The sequence below is a fragment of the Cottoperca gobio genome, chromosome 7 (genome assembly GCF_900634415.1).
Source record: "Cottoperca gobio chromosome 7, fCotGob3.1, whole genome shotgun sequence".
Lineage (NCBI taxonomy): Eukaryota > Metazoa > Chordata > Actinopteri > Perciformes > Bovichtidae > Cottoperca > Cottoperca gobio.
In genome coordinates this window covers 5379137-5400006 of record NC_041361.1, presented here as the reverse complement: position 1 = coordinate 5400006, position 20870 = coordinate 5379137, and the positions used below count along the sequence as shown (strand labels likewise).

The following is a 20870-nucleotide window of genomic DNA, read 5'->3' as shown; positions in this document are numbered from 1 at the left end:
AAGTTAGCTTATAACCTTTTATAGGATCAGGAAGTAATGGACTGATTAATAACGTATGAGTGCTTGTATTGGTTTTAAGGAGAACATTTTTCAGGGTTTATAAGGGATTATACATCTAACAACATTTATTTTCATCAAGGAGGTAATTACCACTGAGGATGGGCACACCTCTTACTTTTTAAATTCCTATGTTTGTCTCTGCCACTTTTACAGTTTCAGTTGTTTTTTTTAGGCAAATTCTGTAGACACTACTCAGAGGGGGATAAATGCTTCGGCCTCCTCTGCAGGATTTTGTGTCACAAGATGTAAAGTTGACTAAAACGACTTAGTTAGTAGTTAGTGGTTGGAGATGAAAATACTCAAACAACATCTTTTAATAGTTGTTGGCATGTTTGAATATAATATTCATTCACTCGTGGGATTGACGCCCTCGTCCTCTCTGTGAATGCCCAACTGTTTCCACTCGCGGGAATGGACAAAAGAAAAGGGAGAAGCAACACAAATAAAACACAAACTGAAAGTGTTCTTACGCTTCAAGGTGACGACTTTCACAGAACTTCTAAAGACAAACGGAGAAACACACATTGAGCAGAGTTGAATGACAATTTGTCAACTCTGCTCATGAATACGATCTGATAGAAATCTGCATTATTGAATTATACAGTATCAAAAAGACTTTCTAAATCTACACAACAATACGATCTAAGGTCAGAAGTGCAACACTGGATATCTTTCTTGCAGAGAAATTGCCTTTACGATCATGTACTTTCTCAAGACTTCTTATCTCTTTTAAACATAGTGCCCAGAAGTTTTTATCTCAGCAGAAACCAAAACAAGAAACATCTTATTTATTGGAAGTTGGCTCTGTTGTAAAGACAAGGTGTCTGTTTCAGGATCACTGTGTTGGATCCCAGGCCAACATTCTGTCGGGTTCTGTTTGAAAGAGACTTCTGAAATCTCTTTACTTTTCCTCTGACTCCACATACGCAGTCATCCCATCTCAAATTCAACTCGGCTGTGTTTAGATCAATGGAATCACCAACTAGGATTTCTCACAAAGTTTGGACGTGGAGTTATTACTGGAATCAATACATGGTGTAAAAAGTGTCTTGACTGCTTTCTCTGGAGAAAAGAAAAAGAAGGAATGAAACCCGAGAGCAGAGAAAATAACCAAATTATCAGGGAAATTTTGCGTTTATATAAATACTTGAGATTTGTCTTTTCACTCCATACTTGAAGGTCAAACTAACAGACAGAAAGGCATTTCAAAATGAACTCTAAAGCTGTTTAGATTCACTTTACCTTACTTGTGAATGTGTATATCCCTGAACATGACTTATTCAGTGATATTCCTGTCAGCTGCAAGCACCAGGGATGTTTATTTTATATCATACAAGGGGGGGGGGGGAGCAGAATTCAGATGCTATCTACATCCTGCTTCTAACAACATAGGCTGGTAAATATTTATTCAGTTAAAATGTCAGCAATCAATTTTAGCTCCCCTCCACCTTCTTTGAAGTAAGGGATATTCATCTAAAAGGAAGGGGAAAGGAAGAAGGGACAGAATTGGAAGCGGCTGGAGGAAAAATTAAACTTGTCATTAACAGACAGAGAAGAAAGAAGAGAAATTGTAACATGAGCAGCTTTTATCCCCGTCATATATGGAGAATTAATGGCAATGGTGCTCTTTACATCTCAGCGTGCCTGATGGGTAAACTACTACCTGGCCACTGCAAGAGCACCGGAGCCCATAAGGAAAATAGCCTCCAGAATTGTTGTGTCAGGAAATAGAATAAACAGCAATCTCCATAGGCTCCTTCTCCTCAGAGAGGTGAGGATCCTCTCCTCTACACCGTCTGCTTCCACCAAAATGTCGTCGTCAGGTCTCCCCGAGGTTAATTTGACTTTACTTTTTCCACCGCATTGTCTGATCCCAATATCCATGGGCTGCCATCTCACCCGTGCATCTCGCTGTGCTGTAACAGGCTAGGAGCCAGGCCCCTTATCTCTACCCACCCTCATCCCTCTACCCCCCCCCCCCATGCGCCCACACCCTAATTCAATAACAGCAAGAGTCAGAGATTACCGCCATGTTTAAAGAAGGCAAAATGTAATTCTGGGTCCACATTAAAGTTATTATCTTGAAAGGCAGGTGGAGAAAACCGACCGTACCAGGCAAGCGTGCGGCATTTGGCACAGAGGCAACATACTGATGGAGATAACGGAAAACGCAGAATGTTTCTTTCCTCACAAGAGTGCATCTTCTTGCATGGCTGGTTTTGAATTTCAGACTGCTCTTGAAATAAAAAGAACTAGACCGTAACTTTGTTATGTCCTTGCATGAAATATGAAGTAAACAAAAGAAAGAGCACAAAGTCAAATATATATATATATATATATATATATATATATATATATATATATTTATATATATATATATATATTTATATAATGTGTGATTTTTCTTGGTAAATAAAACATTCCATGCCTTTAAAGGTCTTTGAGGATTCAGGGTGTTCATGTTTAATATAATACAGTTTAATTGCTTTCCTGTTGCTTAAACATCTTGTGTGAGAGGTCTTTAATTGAAGTGCAACCCCTTTGATCGTCTGTTTACACGTACATCTTCACCTTGTCTCATCTGCTTTCTCCCCGAAATTTGTATTCACACACTAAATAACGCTCTTCCTCTACAACAAACATGCAGTTTGATTTAAGCAGCATTTAGCGAGCCTCCGCCTTTCGTAACAAATAACCTCATTGATTTGAGTTTGTCCCGGGTATAAATCTGCTCAGTTCCCACTAAAAGATTGGGCTTGCCAGCTCACTAGGACTGTAAGTAGAGACTAGGTTCCCATATGAATGGATAGCGGCAGGTACAAAGACAGAGAGAAGTGATGAACCCAGTGTGGTAGCTCACTACATCAAAGCCCTGGAGCTCTTTTTCCACGGCAGCAGAAAGACTAGCTTAGGCAGCAATACAACAAGTTAGTACTTTCCTAAACTTTAAATGCACTTTTCCCAACTGTTTGATACTCCCAGGACTTGACCAGCATGCAAAGCACAAAGGTGAGAGGAGAGGCGTCGTTGGAAATTTAATTCAAATGAGCTAACGCCAAGACAGGTGTCTTGTCCAATTTGGTTTTGGATTAGCACAGCATTGAGGAAGCAAAGATGGCCATGCATGCTGCACAGGGCCAAGAACTTTGGACATAGACAGGCTAACTGGTTCCCCCCGCTTCCAGTCTTTATGCTAAGCTAAGCCAGCGGCCGTTGGGTGTATCTCAGAGTGCTATCTCATAACGTTTTGTAAGAAAGCGGAGAAGCACATTTCCCTAAATGTCTAACTATTCCTTTAACACACAGACATGAGAATGACATTGATACTTTCATCTCATTCTCAGAAAGAAGGCAACAAAGAGTATATCCTAACATGTTGCATAGTAGTTCTATTATTTATTCCATCATCGCTGTGCATTAAATATTTAATTGTTCATAACAGTGATAAAAGTAGAACACACAAACATAAACACACAGCTCTTCAAGGAAAGGTTTTTTAATTACAGTGTGTTCATGCATAATGTAATAATGTAATGCAATATTGTTATGTCATTTTTAATGATTTAATTAAATGATCTCTAAAGCTGATTTGTTTTTTTCATTATTTAATATGTTCAGCAAATAAATACAGAAATAATGAAAGAAAGAATAAATCTAAAACAATTGTCTGTTATTCTCATGCATATTTCATATTGGATGTTAGGGTAAGTAAATACTGCAAGATATTGCAAGAGAGGGTTTTTATATATTTTTAGTTTTTTATAAATTTTCACACAGAACAAAAGAAAACTGACTAACAGGTAATTGCAATTTTCTACATCACCTCATATATTTTATTATATTTTGTTTTTTCTTTTCTTGCAATTATCTGTCAGTCTCATTATATTAATCATTGTATCCTAACAGGGCCACAGAGAGAGAGAGACACACACACACACACACACACACACACACACACACACGACTCACATGGTAAGAAGAGCGATGTTCTCGATCGAGAGGTTTGGTGACGAACATCTTTCCAATCACTGGGTCGATATTGAACACCTCATTGGGTGGTTGATCTGCTCCCACCCCAGTGATGCTGTATCGGATGGAGATGTCCTTGTCCTGATCGGAACGAATCTGCATCAGAACAAACAGAGAGGAACATTCAATCAACCAACCAACCAACCGTTTACCGAAGGCTCATTTCACCGAGACACAGAGAAAACTAAACAACACACAGTTACCACAGATAACCTAAACTTATTGCTGCAATATGTGCTGTAGGGTGTTTTTTTTTTTTAAAAGTACCAGTTTGTGATATACAGCGAGAGTTTAATATAAATCCCATCCTGCATCCAGGCCATGTTTGAACCATAAACCTCAGCCCGGTCACTTCGCTCTGCATCGGGCCAATCGGCTCGCTGCTCCCTCACTGCGAGCGGCACCCAGATACCCCTCGACAAAAAGCTGCCTCTTTGCGATCCTGGAACCAAAATGGTGGAACGAGCTCCCCAATGATATCAGGTCAGCAGAAAGTCTTCACATCTTCTGTCGCAGACTGAAAACCCATCTGTTTCCACTGCACCTTGGCCAATAATAATAAAAATAATAAAATATTTGTTTCTTTTTTAGATTTTCTCATTTCTGTATGTAGCACTTAAATTGGTTGGGCTTATTTGAAGCTGATGTACTTGCAAGATTCTTGCTGCTCTGAGTTTGCATCCTTGTTGTTTGTACTTATTGTAAGTCACTTTGGACAAAAGCGGCAGCTAAATGAAATGTAATAATTGTGTCCTTACTCAACCTCCGAAATCTGATATTGCATATTATTCACTGGAAACATGCACAGGCACAAAAGAACCCCCCCCCCCCCCCCCCCCCCCCCCACACACACACACACACACACACACACATTCATCACAGTTTGGCATTTCTAGCTACCACATATTCAAGGATTCCATTAGTGCTGCCGCAGGGAGCGCTATGTATTCTGTTTGGCAGAATTGGACTGCTTCAAAGAGAAATTTAAATTTAATATTTTGTGGGAAGGAGAAATGAAATCAACATATATTTACTGTTAACTGACAGTCAGGTAGTGATTTATTAAGATTTGCTACAGCCAAGCTGGGAATACAGACAGGTTGTGAAAAATAATTCACAATTATTACAATTAGACAGGAAAGTGAGGTTGTAATTATTGTGTAATTAGGCCAGCAACAACAGGCAACATAACAATAAACATAATTTGAGGAGGAAAAAAATCGGCTAGAAGAAAATAATAATCTCAAAATCCAGGGGTGCACACAAGAAGAGAATTATTGAGAAGAATGTTCTTTAAGGAATAGATTTGTTTACTTCAGTTGAGTCTTTCATTCCAGATAGACAGTTAATAGGTGCATTAAGAGCACTGCTAGGCTTGTGATTTGGGATGTGTAATTGGAAATCATTTGGAGGACTTTTTTAATGTATCACCCAAATAGAGTCCAAACCTCTAAACATCCCATCTCTGTCCATTAACTACATGACAACCCATGAACATCAGCCGGTGACTCAAAGTGACTCAATCATTCACTTACTCGGGCACATACTGTACACACGACCGCCTTTTTCTCCTAATCAATCTCTATTTCCGTAAAGAGCCTGAGTGCACCAGAAGAGTAAAGACTGTCCAAAGTTGTCTCCATCTTTACCAATCGAGCAACCAATTTAGCAACACTTTTGACACACTGGGAATTCTGCCCTGCTGAGAAACTAGCTGAAGCAACTAACAAGGACAAGGAACGGACATCGAGTATTAGACAGGTGTCATCCTGACTCATCCTACTGGTGGAAACAAACCTGTCACCATCACAACACTGCTATTATCACTATTTTCCTTCTCCTCCTCTTGATCAGTCTCGACATTATCATCAACTCTCCATTAGAAAGATTTTGGTCAGGGTATGTCTTCCTAATCAAACAAATGTGATCAGTTACAGATACCTTCCCTGTAAGAATGCAAGAAGGAGCTGTCACAACATCATACAAATGTTATTTGTGCATGTCTGTATGTGTGTTTTCTTTGGGGAATAGAGGGAGGAGACCGTCAGAATGCTCTGCACATATCTCAGCAAATTACTGTTGACAGCTACGATAATTAACGAGCTGCAGGCATCGACTGCAATTACTTCAAAGAAACTCTCCCCGTTAAACACCAACAAACTAACACATATCCAGCCAGCAGCTCTGTTGAACTCTCAATGTACCGCCATTACCCTCCTCTATAGGCAACGCAAAGAGACTGCAGCACACTGACTCCATCTACCTCTCCTGTCGCATTAGAAAATACAAGCAATTATTACACATCCTACTGCCAAACTGTCTCCCCTGCTCATTCAGCCCCCTTTTCTCCTCCCCTCTCCTTGTCTCTCATTTCCTCTGCCCTCCCTTCTCCTTTCCAGCTCCTTCTCTCTCATCTCCACTCCTCCCCTTTCCTCTCATCTCTCCCCTCCTCTGTTCTCTCTCTCTCTCTCTCTCTCTCTCTCTCTCTCTCTCTCTCTCTTCGCTTCAGGTCTCCGTGGGGACAGAAGCTCTCTCTCTCTCTCTCTCTCTCTCTCTCTCTCTCTCTCTCTCTCTCTCTCTCTCTCTCTCTCTCTCTCTCTCTCTCTCTCTTCGCTTCAGGTCTCCGTGGGGACAGAAGCCATGCATGAAAAATGAAATTACTTCAATCCGTTGGCCTTGGCAGTGGCTTATAAATCCTCACCAGTTAGGAAGTGATAGCTCTCCATAATTCCATTTGGGTTTTCCCCGCCCCCCTGATTTCCCACCCGTTTTCAAGTCATCCTGCTTGGGGGGGGGGAAAGAGATTCGGCTGCACGTTTCGACAGTCATTCCAGCCAATTAGCTCTCCCTCCCACAGCGTTCACGTACGCGAACGCTTTTAAAACTGTTGATGGACGGCGCCAGAATCCTTGTCCTCATTTGTTTCTACCAAACTTTAACATAACTTAACATGCACATTTAAGCATGCGCAATTGTGTTTTGTCTGGCTCATGATTAATACTGTATGTAATAAATCACATAGTCTATATATATATATATATATATATATATATATATATATATATATACATGGTTATGCATTAATGGATCCAATAATGGACGTAAGCTAGTGGCTGTTGCATGTTATCAGTCTCCTCCTTCTATCATAGAATAATGTGACAGCAGAATGTCATTTTAATAGTGAGCAGCTCTCGCTAACAATCTGCCATTTTAGCTTCAGAAAGGGAGAGAATGTGTCTAAGAGCTTCTCATAACTGCATTACTAATTTTTATTTCCTTTAATGACAAAAGGGACACCCTGTCTCTCGTTACACTGCTATCTTGCACCTCACACAATAACACTCACGCACAAATGTCTCCATCGGGTAATAAATAACAAAGGAATTCAGTTTCAAGAGCGCCAATAATAATAAAAAACTGTTTTTCAGTTTTTGTCTTGTTCCTTCTCATTTTTCTTCTATTGTCTTGATAGTGTGTGTATGTGTGTCTATGGAGAGAGTGGAGAAGAAACGCTCAACTAAGAGAGATTGATAGTGAGAGAGAGAGAGAGAGCGAGAGAGAGAGAGAGAGAGTGAGAGTGAGAGTCATGACTGTATCATCCGGCATCAGAAACCAGACACTGTCTAAATGACCTATTTGTCGACGGATCAAAGCAATTCCTTTCATTACTGACAACTTGTCTGCTTCTTAAGGAGATCTTATCAGTGAGCTTAGCTCCCTTCTGCCAGGCAAAACTGAATCAAATGAGAAATTATCATGGCACCGGGGTCTTCGGGGAAAACAGAGAAGAGGAGATGAAGAGAGGAGAATGAATAACACAGAAGTGCCGTTCTACCACCAGTTACTGGGGTGCAGAAGAATTAATGCTCACTTAACACCAACACTTTGAAATGTAACAAACTACTACTTAGATATGTGACTGCATGTTGTAGATATACACAGCTACATATTCTTTTTTTTATAAAATGATGATTTAGTATATTCCAATAAAAAGAAGTATTGAGTAGGTGATCTATAATGCTTCCTAAACGTGTAACTTCAGCGTGAGATATGTACAAAGATAGAAGTAGAGCTGTTTATATTGAGAGACCAGAAATAAAACAAACCCTGTAGAGTGTAATGCAATTAGATGCTTCAAATATTTACTCCACCCCCATTATATAGATATAGGGGCGGCTGTGGCTCAGGAGATATCGTGTTCGTCCAGTGGTCGAAGGGTCGGTGGTTCAATCCCCAGCCCCTGCAATCAGCGTGTCCAAGTGTCCTTGGGCAAGATACTGAACCCCAAATTGCTCCCGATGGCCAACGGTGTGTGAGTGTGTGTTATCCCTACACTTTTTATGAATGCAGTCCATTTATATGAGTTGAAACAAGACTAGAAACACCTTTAAGTATAAACATAGAAACACCAGCAAGTAAAACTTTTTTGCTTCACTTTTAATACCCTTCCGGCGTCGTTTTAAGCCAAAAAGCTCTACAAAGTCACCGACACATTTAACGACTAGCTGGTGAACATAGTGGATCATTTAGCAGCTAAACAGACAGATATTTCTGCCAGTGGTTGGTGGAGACCAAAAATAGAGCTTTAAGGGAAAGTACATATTGGAATATTGGAGAATAAAAATAATTGTGTCTGCTGTGAAAAAGCATGAATTCTTTTAAGGCACAATGTTACTATTTTCTTTTTGCTTTCTATTGTCTCCTTTCTGGGGAGTAAATAAAAAAGCAACCTATTAAAATCTAAAACCATGTGTCTACCCGCTCTGCCCCTGACGTAACCCGAGATAGCTTTCCTCCAGTTATCCTGATTCGTCTTGGCTGGCTCTATTTTTAAAGGTGTTTCAAGTTTGAACTCAGGCAATGATGGGCCTCTGTGCTTTGTAGGATACCAGAGTGTTTCTGAGCATATTACCATTGCACTTGTTTGCTTTTCAGCCCACGCAACGCTCACCATGGCAGATTAGGATAGAAGGCACTACATGTAAACAAAGGTGAGGAACAAGTTGAGGCTTCGGGCTCTGGTATACTCCATTCGAAATAACATTTTCAGTTTTCACAGACAACGTCTATGACAGCACACTCATTATGTTTACAGGTCTGTCCTCCTGGACCAGGGAATGGAGGTGCTGTGAAGTGATGATCCTGGAAAAAGACAATAACTAGAATTGTTATTATATTTACTACAATATATTTATTATTTTTATATAGAGCGAAAGGTGAAGGAAACCTGGGAGTTGTTCTTAACAAAGAGTTGAATTTGTTAAGCTATATTGTTCTTGTTCTGCCGTATGTCTATTGGTGCGTAAATGCATCGAGAGAAACAAAAAACAGAGTCAAATTCCTCGTATGTGTTGACTTGCTTGGCCAATAAAGTGGATTTTGATAGAACACCAAATTGTAGCCATGACAGCAGACATGGATATGGATGTTGCTGCAAAGAAGCTATACATTATAAAATGTGGATATTTTACACAATTTCAAGGTGGGCATTTAATGTCAGAAATTCAGTATCTGATTAAATGTGAAATATGGTCACACCCTTCTGTTCCTGAGTTATAGCATTGATTATTGGCCAGAAAGTGTTTTTGCAGAACATTATGATTGCACAGTGAAGCTGACCTTTTGGATATAAAATGTCATCACTTCATCATTCTATTTTATTAGAAATGTGGGTGAGATTTTGTCATAATTAGTGTATTAATTCTTAAGTTATGGCCAACAACCATAGACAGTATGAAATATGGACATAGTCTCTGTGATGTCACCTGTAGTTTTCCGAAGCTCAAAGCTTGCAGCTCCTGCCGTCGCCATCTTGGCAGTCTAACCTCCGGGCTTATCTAAAAATGGGCACCGTCGGTGAAATTGAGGAAGGCCAGGGTGACGCAGCAGAGCACACAGCATGCGCCTAGCATCCTGAGAAGGCACCCACCTGTCACTCAAAGTGCCCACGCCCCTAATAATGCTTAACGTTAATCCTCAATATAAATAAAAACAGTGAATTATAAAAAATCCAGTTGTCATGAATAGGTAAATTAGCTATAGACCAAAACCCTTTTTTGTACCAGGCTGTACACATGTTTATTTCTGCTGCTGGGCATTTCAACATGGGGATCTATGGAGATTGTTCCCTTTTGGAGACAGCCTCAAGTGGCCATTTGATGAACTTCAGTTTCAGCTCTTCTGCATAGGCTGCACTGCTCAACCCCAGAGGTTGCTGTTGGCCAAAAACGTGTTTTGTGGGGTCAAAGTGAACTTGACCTTTGACCACCAAAATCTAATCAGTTAATCCTTGACTTCCAGTGGACATTTGTGCCAAATTTTAAAAATATCCCTGAAGGTGTTCCTGAGATATCACGTTCTTGAGAATGGGACGGAAGGACAACCTGAAAACCCCACCCATCCATTACTCATGTTAAACAAGCAGTTGTCCATCTCATTGTCAAAGCAGTAGTCATGAAACAATTAGCTCTGTGTCAAAATTGAGAGCCGGAGAAAAGTATACTGGTTGGTTGTTTTTATATGGACCACAAAACTGCTTTGCTCCATACTAGTTTTCTGTATTAATAAAACCTCTTAATTAATCTGCAGGTTACCTGACCTGCATGTATAGGTACAGCCATTGCACACCAGGCCTGTACATATTATAATTGGTCTTTTCCATACTTGGAAGCATTTTAATTAAAGGTATGATTGAAGGTAATCTGCTCTTTAGCATGTACACAGAACTTCAATTACTTTATGCATTGATGTAATGTTATTGGGGCGTTGTGGGTGTAAAGCAATTACCATAGAAATTATACTTTAGATCTTTGTGTATTCAGGAAGTTAGTTTAGACGTTTAGTTTTTTAAATTATATTAATATCCAGTAAAACTAAAACAAAAGCCGCATGCACTGGATTAGTTTCTGATATTCTCTCTGCATTGGATTCCAATGTAAAACCACATGTATATTTTGTTAATAGAGAACAGTCTCAATGTTTTACATTACTATATTGTTCTTTACTTGGTCCATTTTCGGTACATGATATAAGACAGCACATGTTTCAGATGTGGCGGACAGTGGGTTCAAAATGGAAACAAACTGACCACATGTTGCTGTTCTTGCCAGAGAATGGTTCAGACATAAACCACAGTAAGACATGTCTATAAAAATACTGTGAGACAGACATTTCCTGAAATCTGTCTGCATTTGGTTACACAAAACCTTCAATTTCAAACACTTTTAAAAGAAGGAGTCCTTTCAACTTGAATCACCTTGCAGCTTTGTGCAGTATATCTTCCAGACAGCTTCAGGCCACTGGTATGCTGCCGCTGTTTGAAAATATAAGACACCTCCACTTTATAGATAAATAAAAGTCTTTTTTAATGCAAGGTTTTAAATAAAATAAAATAAATAACGCACTGCAAGAAATAAATTATGACCACATATAGTATAATCAGCATTCTTAGTTGGGAGTTGAAGAAAAGTGTCACAATCTGGCTTATGCACGTCATACACAAACAAAAACATGCACACACACACACGCACCCACACACACACACACACACACACGCACACACACACACACACACACAGAGAGGCCTGTCATGAGAGTGCCAATCAGGTGCGCTGCAGAGCGCTGCTGGTACAGAGAATGACACTGGTTCAGTGAGCAGTAGGACAGCAGACACTTGCAGACAGCAAAGTCACAGCAAACCCCTAAAGAGCTGAAAGCTAGGCCTTTCACGGCTCTAAAGCCCAACAAAAAGGGATAGCACACGAATAGTGACAGGAACAAACAGAGAGATATGTTCTTCAACAGTACAGTAAAGCCTAACAGGCAGGGAAGAGACACAGGTATTGGCCAACAAGGCAAAAACAAACTAGTAAAGAGCCTCAACAAGATAAAAGTTTTTAGGTGCCATTGCATATCACATGCCCACTCCATCTGTCAAATGCACTCCAGTGCACCCATAAAAGATAAAAAAACACCATGTGTGTTTTGCTGTGAGTCAGCAAAGTGTCTGCATTAAAAGCTTTTCTGTGGCCTTTCTAAAACATAGACTTTTGCTCAGGCTTTGATGTTGAGCATTGTATCTCTTCAAAAGGTAGCACGGGATTGATGTTGAGTATCTCAGTCTGAAGTTGGCATTTTCAAAAAAATGCATTTACTAACCTAAACATAAAACGGAAGCTGCGTAACATCTTGTATTCATTGGCTGGTGAGGATTCATGAGTTTGCATAAACAGACGTACCTGCGGCTATGTGGATAAATCTGGGAGAACGATGTACATCCAGCGTAACGTTTTACGGGAGTGGTGTGGCTCTATGGATGCCAGTGTTGGTCGGTCCAGACTGAAATATCTCCTAAATGATGGTATGCCTCCTACAGGAGAGATTTGTAAATGTCTTTTGATGGATTACCATGACATTTGGTACAGACAGACATTTCCTCCTCATGATTAATTGTAACAACTTTGGTGATCACTCATTTTTCAACCAGTGCCATCGTCTGGTAAGAATATCTAGGTCATAGTTTGTGTTTATTATTTATTAACAAGTGAAGGTATGCTAACAAGTGAAGCAAAGTTAGTGAACATGGTCAATAGTACTCCTGCTAACCATCTGCATGTAAGTCCCAGCTGGTAAAATCTCAATTGCGTTCTCTCCTGCTCTCCTCAATCACCTATATTGTGTTTCAATAGAGCCAAACTCATGATTTACAACACTGTACTGTGTGATCGACTATATTGACGAATGATCACACAGTTAGTTAAAGGAAAAAGAAAGTTGTTGTTTCTAAGTCTACCGCCACACAGCTCCCTGCCATGTATGAACAGGCCGATGTCATTGCTTTTGAAAGCTTATTTTATCTGTCTGCATTAAAATGCGAGAATGACATTTTTAGATTTACAAAGAGGACAGAGGGCAAAAAAATATACTTTTTCATATTCATCCGGCTTAGTTGTCCATGTGAGACAGAACGAAATGGAGAGATAGTGCGCTTTTGTGTCATTCGAATGATAGCTAGAACTGACGCAGGTGAGATTTATTAAAAGACCTTCTTCCACATTAGTGGAAATAACATGGAGTAATGGAAGTTAAGCAGTGAATGACTTTTCCAATTATTGCACTGTGAAAGGAGTCTGGTCTTTAATAGTGCAGGCTTATGGCAAATTAGAGGCGCTATTCTCCCTGGAGGTAACAATGGAATGGCTCGCCCTCTTCCAGGCAGGGAGAATGAAAATAAGGCAGCCATTGTAGTGGCAGACAAAGAGCGACCGCGCCCCTTAGCTTTGGTTTAGCAGGGTTAAAGTGTGAGGGCTACCATCTCACTATTACCCCTTTCTCTCTCTCTTTCCCTCTCTTTCATTAGGGGATTGATTAAATTGTGAAATCGGGAGTGTGATGGATGCATGAACGTCTTCTCCAGTCGCTCCCTATAGGCTTTGACAAGGACAATATCAAGGACCCTGTGTTACTCTCTTTTCCTCCCTCGTCCCTTCATCCCCGGGAAACCCAATCTGGGTAATTAGAGGAAAAAGTGTTGGCGACTTGGAGGAGAGAGAGGGGTGACAGTGGCAAAGAAATCTGCTGCTATTGCACTTTCCCTAGCCATTTACTCCTCCGCAACCCCAATACACACACACACACACACACACACACACACACACACACACACACACACACACACACACACACACACACATACACACACATACACACACACTCACACACTTTTGTATTGACCACCTTTCCAACACCACTTTCTCCTTCTTACCCCTTCCCCTTCCTTCTTCTCGCTTTCAAAATCCATCAGCAGTGAAGGGGAGAAATGCAGACTAGAGGGAAAATGGAGGGAAGAAAGAGTGAGGCGAGTGCGAGTAAGAGGGGAAAATGAAAGTGGCTGTGAATTGACTGAATCAGCAAAACTCTGTGGAAGGGCATGAGTGATTTTGGCTGAAAACCTGGAAACAGGAAGTAAAGAGAAGTTGCCAGGACATGTTTGACAGGACATCCGTTTGGCAGGATGCATCTATAATGTGAGAAAGAGGATAGAGTTTTTCCCCCTAGACCACACATGTGACCGCTGTGAGATCCTATGCTGATGGAACAAAATGGTCTCACATTGTCTTTTCCAGTGTAGTCTGTTACATCATTGCATTGAAGCGTTTCCTGTGGACACAGCTGAAAGGCTGTTTGGATGGAAAAGCATACAGTGCATTCCTCCCAGCCAACAGGGGCAAACACTTCGAGGTATCATGAGGTAAACAGATGTCTAAGGACCCAGATGCGAGTGGAAAAGCAAAAGTGGAAAGATGTTCAGGTAGAGGCAGAAGCAGTGTGCACGTTTGATGTCGACTGGAAGCCTGACAAAATGGGCTGCTCCCTGCCAAGCCTGCCCCTGCCAAGCACAGGCAGAAGCTGAAGAGGGGCTGGACCTTGCCATGCTGCTGCTGCTGCTGGGTGTTTTTGAAAAGTTGCACATTCATGTGTACATGCAGGCAAACACAAAGACAAACTCGCTCACTCGTGCACACACACACACACACACATGGCCGCACTGCAGCCTCTAAGTGTGTGTCAGAATGTTACCCAGGATGTTCTGGCTCCCACTAACCAAGCGAGGGATTCTGCTTGGCAAACTGCACCCCAGCAAGAGTCCAGCTGTCATGTTGACAAATGAACCTTGGAAGAGTGAGGAGGTGTGTGTGTATATGTTTGTGGAGCCATGCATCTGTGTCTGTGGATTCACGCCTGAGTATTTTTGCCCGAGCACAAGCATGTGCATCAGAAGGATGACGCACAGATGGCTGATGTACATTTGTGTTTTTTTTTTTGCTTTTTCAAAAGCAGCTGGCCTGTCATTGCTTGATTGATACGGATCAGAAAATGGATCAGAGCCAGCTGAGGTCAGTTTCTGTGAACCTTTCTTTATTCCTGGAAGTCGTCATGAAAACATTGCTGAAAATCTGGAAATGCCCAACCCCCCCCCCGCCCCCCCGCCCCAGCCACTTGGCTTGTCTCTGAGTCCTCTTTAAAGTGACACGACTACATAGCAACCTGAACAAATCATCTTACATAAAGAAGCATTTTGCACGGCGTCAGATAAACCATAACATTGTCCCCTGTATCCCACAATGCCAAAAAAAGCTCTGCATCACTCTGGTTTTATGAACAATGTGGGATGTTAAAGCTTTTATAGAGCGTTAGGAGGAAATGTTCTTTTCTCCTGAAAATAAAGAGCAAATAAAAATGTGTAAAGCAGCATGAGGGAGTATTGGCCAGAAATGCTCATAAGCGAGAAGCAATGAAAAACCTACAAAGTCAAAGGACGAGTTATAAAATATCAGCAACGTTTTATCCAGCGCTAAACTGTTTATTTTAGGAGCTGTTTCATCTCGAGATGTTGTAAAGCATTTCATTGCACAGTGAGGAATTGTATTACACACACATGCACCGTGGTGATGTAAGCTTGCTTGTACCAGATCTTAATGTGTTTGTCTCTCTGTGTGTGTGTGTGTGTGTGTGTGTGTGTGTGTGTGTGTGTGTGTGTGTGTGTGTGTGTGTGGTTGGAGGATTGTACCAGCATACGACAACACGATCACCCCCTGACAGTATTCATTATACTTGCATGAAAAGATTGTGACTGAGGCCTTTCATTTTAAAATGACAAAGTAAATAGGATCAGATTATTCTGGCGCAGGCCTCAATTTTGATTTTACCTCCAGGAAAGAAAGAGCCAAAGAGGGGAAAAATGGAAAAATACAAGCATATTAAGTGAGATTAGAATTTTACATCACATGACTTCAATGACGCTTCAATTCAATCTCATGCCGAAGGACTTTTCCCCTCGCAATTACTCTTTTCTTTCATTTTTCTCTAAATGCTGTTGCTTTGAGTTGAATCAGATTTATTACCGTTACAGGTCCGTCTCTAAGGCAAACATTGCAAGGCAGAGGTGGGAGGAAAGTATTGCATGACGGGACAACCGCGACGCCTGCATCTCTTTCTTCTTCTCTGTCTGTTGGCTTGATGTGCCTTTTCTGCCTGCCTGATTTCCCATGTATCTACTTTTCTGTCCGTTTGTCTGTGTGACTGCCAAACCCTCTGTCAACCTGTCCTTTCTATTTGACCGACCTTGTCTCATATCACCAGCAATCACTGCCATCCTCATCACTGGTCCCCACCTCCCTGAGTCCCCCTCCGAATATCTTTCCTCCCAATTTCCCTGCACATTATTTTTTCATGTCTTCAGAGGAAAAAGAGATTTTCGGCTCTCCTTCATCCCGCTGATCCACAGGGTCCCAGAGGCCAACCTCCAGGGGACCAGACAGAGGCTGTTTGTTAAGCTGTTATTTATCTCCTTCATAAAGTTCTCCTCATCTCCTATTAAAGAGCCCAGAACTGTTGCCCTTGACTCGCACATAACTCTTGTGTCTTTTGGTGTGATGATTTACTGTTTAATTTAACACCAACTGAACCCAGGACGGAGCCCGCCTGGTGCTGCCTGATGTTATATCTTAGTGGAATGTGTTGGGGGGGGGGATTTGAGAACATGTGTGTGCTTATCTCCATGTGTGTGTGCATCTGTGCCTGTATGAGTGAGTGGGTGGGTGGCTGAGGCAGGGTTTTTTGTTGTTTGTTTAGGAGCTGCAGCTCTGGGCTGAAGTGTACGCAACAAGGCCACGGCTGGAAATCTTTCTCTTTCAAAAAAAAAAGAAAATTAACTACAGCTGAGTAGTGTATGCCTGATGAACATGTTTACCGCGACTTTAAATTTAAAAAATAATGAGATATTAAAACTGTGAAAATTACATTTTAGTCTCACTTCCTTAACACAACAGGAAACAAAGGGCAAATGCTCTTGACAAATATATGAACGTCAATACCAGGATATTGTAGGATTTCCTGGGGCTGATAAATGTAATTACATTGATCTCGCTAATTTCATTAGAGGAAAGGAAATGGAGTTCATAAGGTATTTGTTATATGCCAAGACAAGACTACGGGGGCTCTGGCTTTAGGGTGGATTGTTGAGGAGAAACAAGAATCCCATCTAAGGGCACATACTTCAGCTGTTAAAGAATCCATACCCCTAGCCCCTTTCTCTTCCATGATTCCTCTCCATCACGTCCTCGCGTGAGATACTAATGTGCCCTCAGATTCTCCCCTCTTCTCTTAAAGAGTGTCAGAAGATCGTCAAATTGCTTTTATATTCAAATGTTTCATTCATGATCTGACTTGTCAAAAATAAAAGACAAGAGTGAGTTTGTTCCTCCATCACAAAGGCTCCATTAGCAACAGTAACAATGTAAAGCACTCTCAACTTCTTCTGGTGTTTGACTCCTGACCTCATAAGTCGCACAGCTTCACCCTCGCTGTCAGAGCTGTTCTTCTTCTTTTCTCTCTTTTAAAATTTTTTTTATAAATGAATAGTCATATCAGAATACTTTTATTTCACACTTGAATGTGCCAAGGATGATGTACTTGTGCATGAATAGAACAGGTAATATCCGAGATTATCTTTTTTGAGATAATTGTATTATTTGACTACACAATGGTTCTTTGAGCTCAATATAACACTTCTTAGTTTAGCGTATTACTATGAATAAAATGTCTGTTATAAACAAAAGGACTGAGTACATTCAAATGTTGATCTGATGGTGGCGCAACAGGAAAGATTAAGGGATCACCAAAGTTATTACAATACATCCTGAGGGTTTCATCAATGTCAATATCAAAACACATGGCAATCCAGCCAATAGATGGATAAATGTCAACCTGCTGGTGGCGCTAGAGCCAAAGTCAGGGGATCAAGCAAAGTCATTAGGCTTCATCCTCTGGAGTTCACGAATGACTGTATTAACTTTCATGGCAATCCATCTGATATTTTAGTCTGGACCAAAAATAGTGAAACCTACCGAGCAACAATGCCACCCATAGAGCCGGGGCTTAAAAAAAGAGGATCAGTAAGTATCAAAGTGTACATTTAGACAAACGATTTGCAATGTCTCCAAAGGGATTGTTTGTGCTGGAAGAAAACTCGCAGCTGGGGTTAAGAAAGGAAATACCTCGTGTACATTCTTCAAGAGGGGAAAGCTAACAAAAAGCCAAGAGTTTAATCTAGCCAAGATGTGTTACTGAGTAAAACAAAAAAAGAAATGAGATGCTGACCCGACTGTTTGCGCTCGTCCACCCCCGAGTGGACCAAGGTCTCTCCCTTATTTCCCCTCCCTCTTCAGACTCTACAGGAGGTGCACCCATATGAAAGCAGTTTATTGTTTCTTTCTTTACTTACCCAGCTTGATAGTTTATGCAGTTAGCGTGTGTGAAGTTAGCGTGTGTGTGTGTGTGTGTGTGTGTGTGTGTGTTGAAGTTGTAAGTCTGCCAAGAAATGGACCTTAGCACTACACAAGAACATCGAAAGAATACAGAGCCCTGAACAAAATATGCTTGAATACATATACAGTAGTTCACATCCTGCTCCGTTCATGTGTTTGATAGACTTATTGTAACCACACATTTCAGTGTTTTCACAGCCTGAATTCATTTCTCCCAGAAAATGAGTTCAACATTAGTAAAGAGTTCCATATGGGCAGCAATGTGACCGATCATTGAATCGGACTGTGATCCTTAAATACTCACATCCCTACCTTTCACCATCCTGCAGTTTCTCTGGTGGACTAGGTTAAAAAAACAACAAGATGGAGTCCTGTTTTTCTGGCTTAGTTTTTTCTTGTCTTTGTTCACGGATAAAGCAGAAATGCGACCAAACAAAACCCCAAACAATGAGCATATACAAAGACAACAATGCGGCGCATGTGCTTTACTGATCCTTTGTTTGCTGCCTGTGTAGGACAAGACATTTCTCTCTGCTTGTGTGTGTATGTGTAGGTTTGTTTGTGACTGAGTGTGTGTGTGTGTGTGCTTGTGAGCGTATGTCTCAGCAGGAGGGAGTGGAAAAGGATGAATTGGGCAGACTGGAGCAGTACAGTGCTGGTGTTGGCCGGGTGGTGGGTGACTCGAGGGAAGAGGCTGTGAACAGCAGTTCTCCGGGAAGTCTATCAGACCTAAACACATACACAGATGTGCCTCTAATCCTGGTCTAGCCCTTTTATTCCCGCTCTCTTTCTTTTGCTTTCTTGTGTTCTCTATCATACCCACCCGTCTTCGTTCCAACCTCAAATTCAAAATGCGATCAGCTCCGGCTCACTTTGTTTCTCCTTTTCTTTTGCATTTTTCTGGTGTTTTTGCTGTTGCCGTGTCCGTCACTGAAGCAGAGCAGTCATTAATCACTGGTAAACGTACCCAGAGGAGAGAGCAGATACCTCGGGGGTGGGGGGTGGGGGTTCTCTCATTCTGCTCAGAAAATGTTTTTCTCAACACGCTCCACGGAGAGAGATGTAGACTGTTGTAAACTGGAGCACAGGTGCTGCATTTGAGTACAGTAAACACAACCAGATGCACTGCAACGCACATCAGATACAAATATCTGGATCTTACGTACCGTTTAACATTCAGGCTCCTTTTTATTAGACATCTTTTCTAATGCTTCTACCAAGAAATAAATGCCTGGCGCAAATGACTTGTCCATAAAAGTGTAGGATTTCAAATAAACCTTTTTCTCTTCCTATCGGTCAATAAAGGGCTTTAGACAAGCACCCGTTTATTTGGCTTATTGCTCTGGCAGCTGCCGTGTGCTCGGTGTTGCCGTCAATATGATGTTCGGTGATCATTGAGGGACGCAGACACAGCAGACAAAGAAGTACAAAGACATAAATGTGTATAAATGTATTTATATGTATAATATAAATGATTTGTTCTTCCAAATAAATATTATTCAATAAAAACATTTTCACATCCCTTATTCCAGCACTGAAAATACATGTCTTCTTCTCTCTCAAAATAATATCTGTTCGACCATTAGTAAAATATTACCCAGAGCGGAGGAGGTTTAGAAGAACAACAGGTTTCAGGAAGAAGAGAGGTTGAAACAAGACTAAGGTGATGCAATGGGTTAACAATAACCAGAAGGAAATAGTAAGAACATCATGAAAAGAGGCCGAAGCTGTGAGAAATGATTGTTGTACCGACTGTTGACACACGTCAGCCAGTTCTATGTGAGGGAAAGATACAACTAGCAGAGCTTCAAGTCACGATTTATGCTCGTTAGCCTCAAAGGAGTTGTTTGACATTTTTGGAAATATGCTCATTTGCTGTGTTGTAGATCAACTGGATGAGAAGACCAATACCACTGTCATATCTTTCCATACAACGAGCTTAGCATGGACACAGCATAAAGAAAACAAAGGTACAGCTAGCTTAACTCTGTCGAAAGGGAACTAAATCTATAGCTCACTAATTAACACACATCTTATTATCTTATATATCTTATTTGTGCCTAAACCCCTTTTTTCACTGACAATAAAAAAGGCATCTTACTGGACAAACATTTATTCATGCCCGCGTCTTGCGCTTTGGCTAAATTGTTGTTTCATCAGGGTGTCGTTCATTTTTCTGCTGACGGCTGTTCTAATGGAGGGTTAAGGGAGTTGTGTGGTGGTGGTGGGGTGGTTACGTTGAGTCTTTATTTAGCCGAGCAGAAGAAATCGATGCCTTTCTGCCGTAGGAGAAGTGTGTGGATCGATGGAAGGTTTCAAAAAGCCTCTGTGAAAAATCAATGTCTCTTACATGCTATTGATGGCTGTTTGTCCGCAGAAGAAAGAAAACGACAAAGAACACCTGTTTATTGTGAAAAATGACTCCCCCCACCTTCTTTGTTTTAGTCTTTCTCA

At 41.0% G+C, this 20870-nt stretch overlaps 1 protein-coding gene across 1 annotated transcript in view; it reads right to left on the bottom strand.

The window, feature by feature from the left end:
• LOC115011156 (cadherin-4-like) overlaps window positions 1–20870 on the bottom strand; it is a 195819-nt gene that overhangs the window by 32076 nt on the left and 142873 nt on the right. The window contains exon 6 of the mRNA XM_029436164.1: window positions 4030–4185. Coding sequence (XP_029292024.1) covers window positions 4030–4185 — 156 coding nt within the window. The remainder of the gene's footprint in view (window positions 1–4029; window positions 4186–20870) is intronic.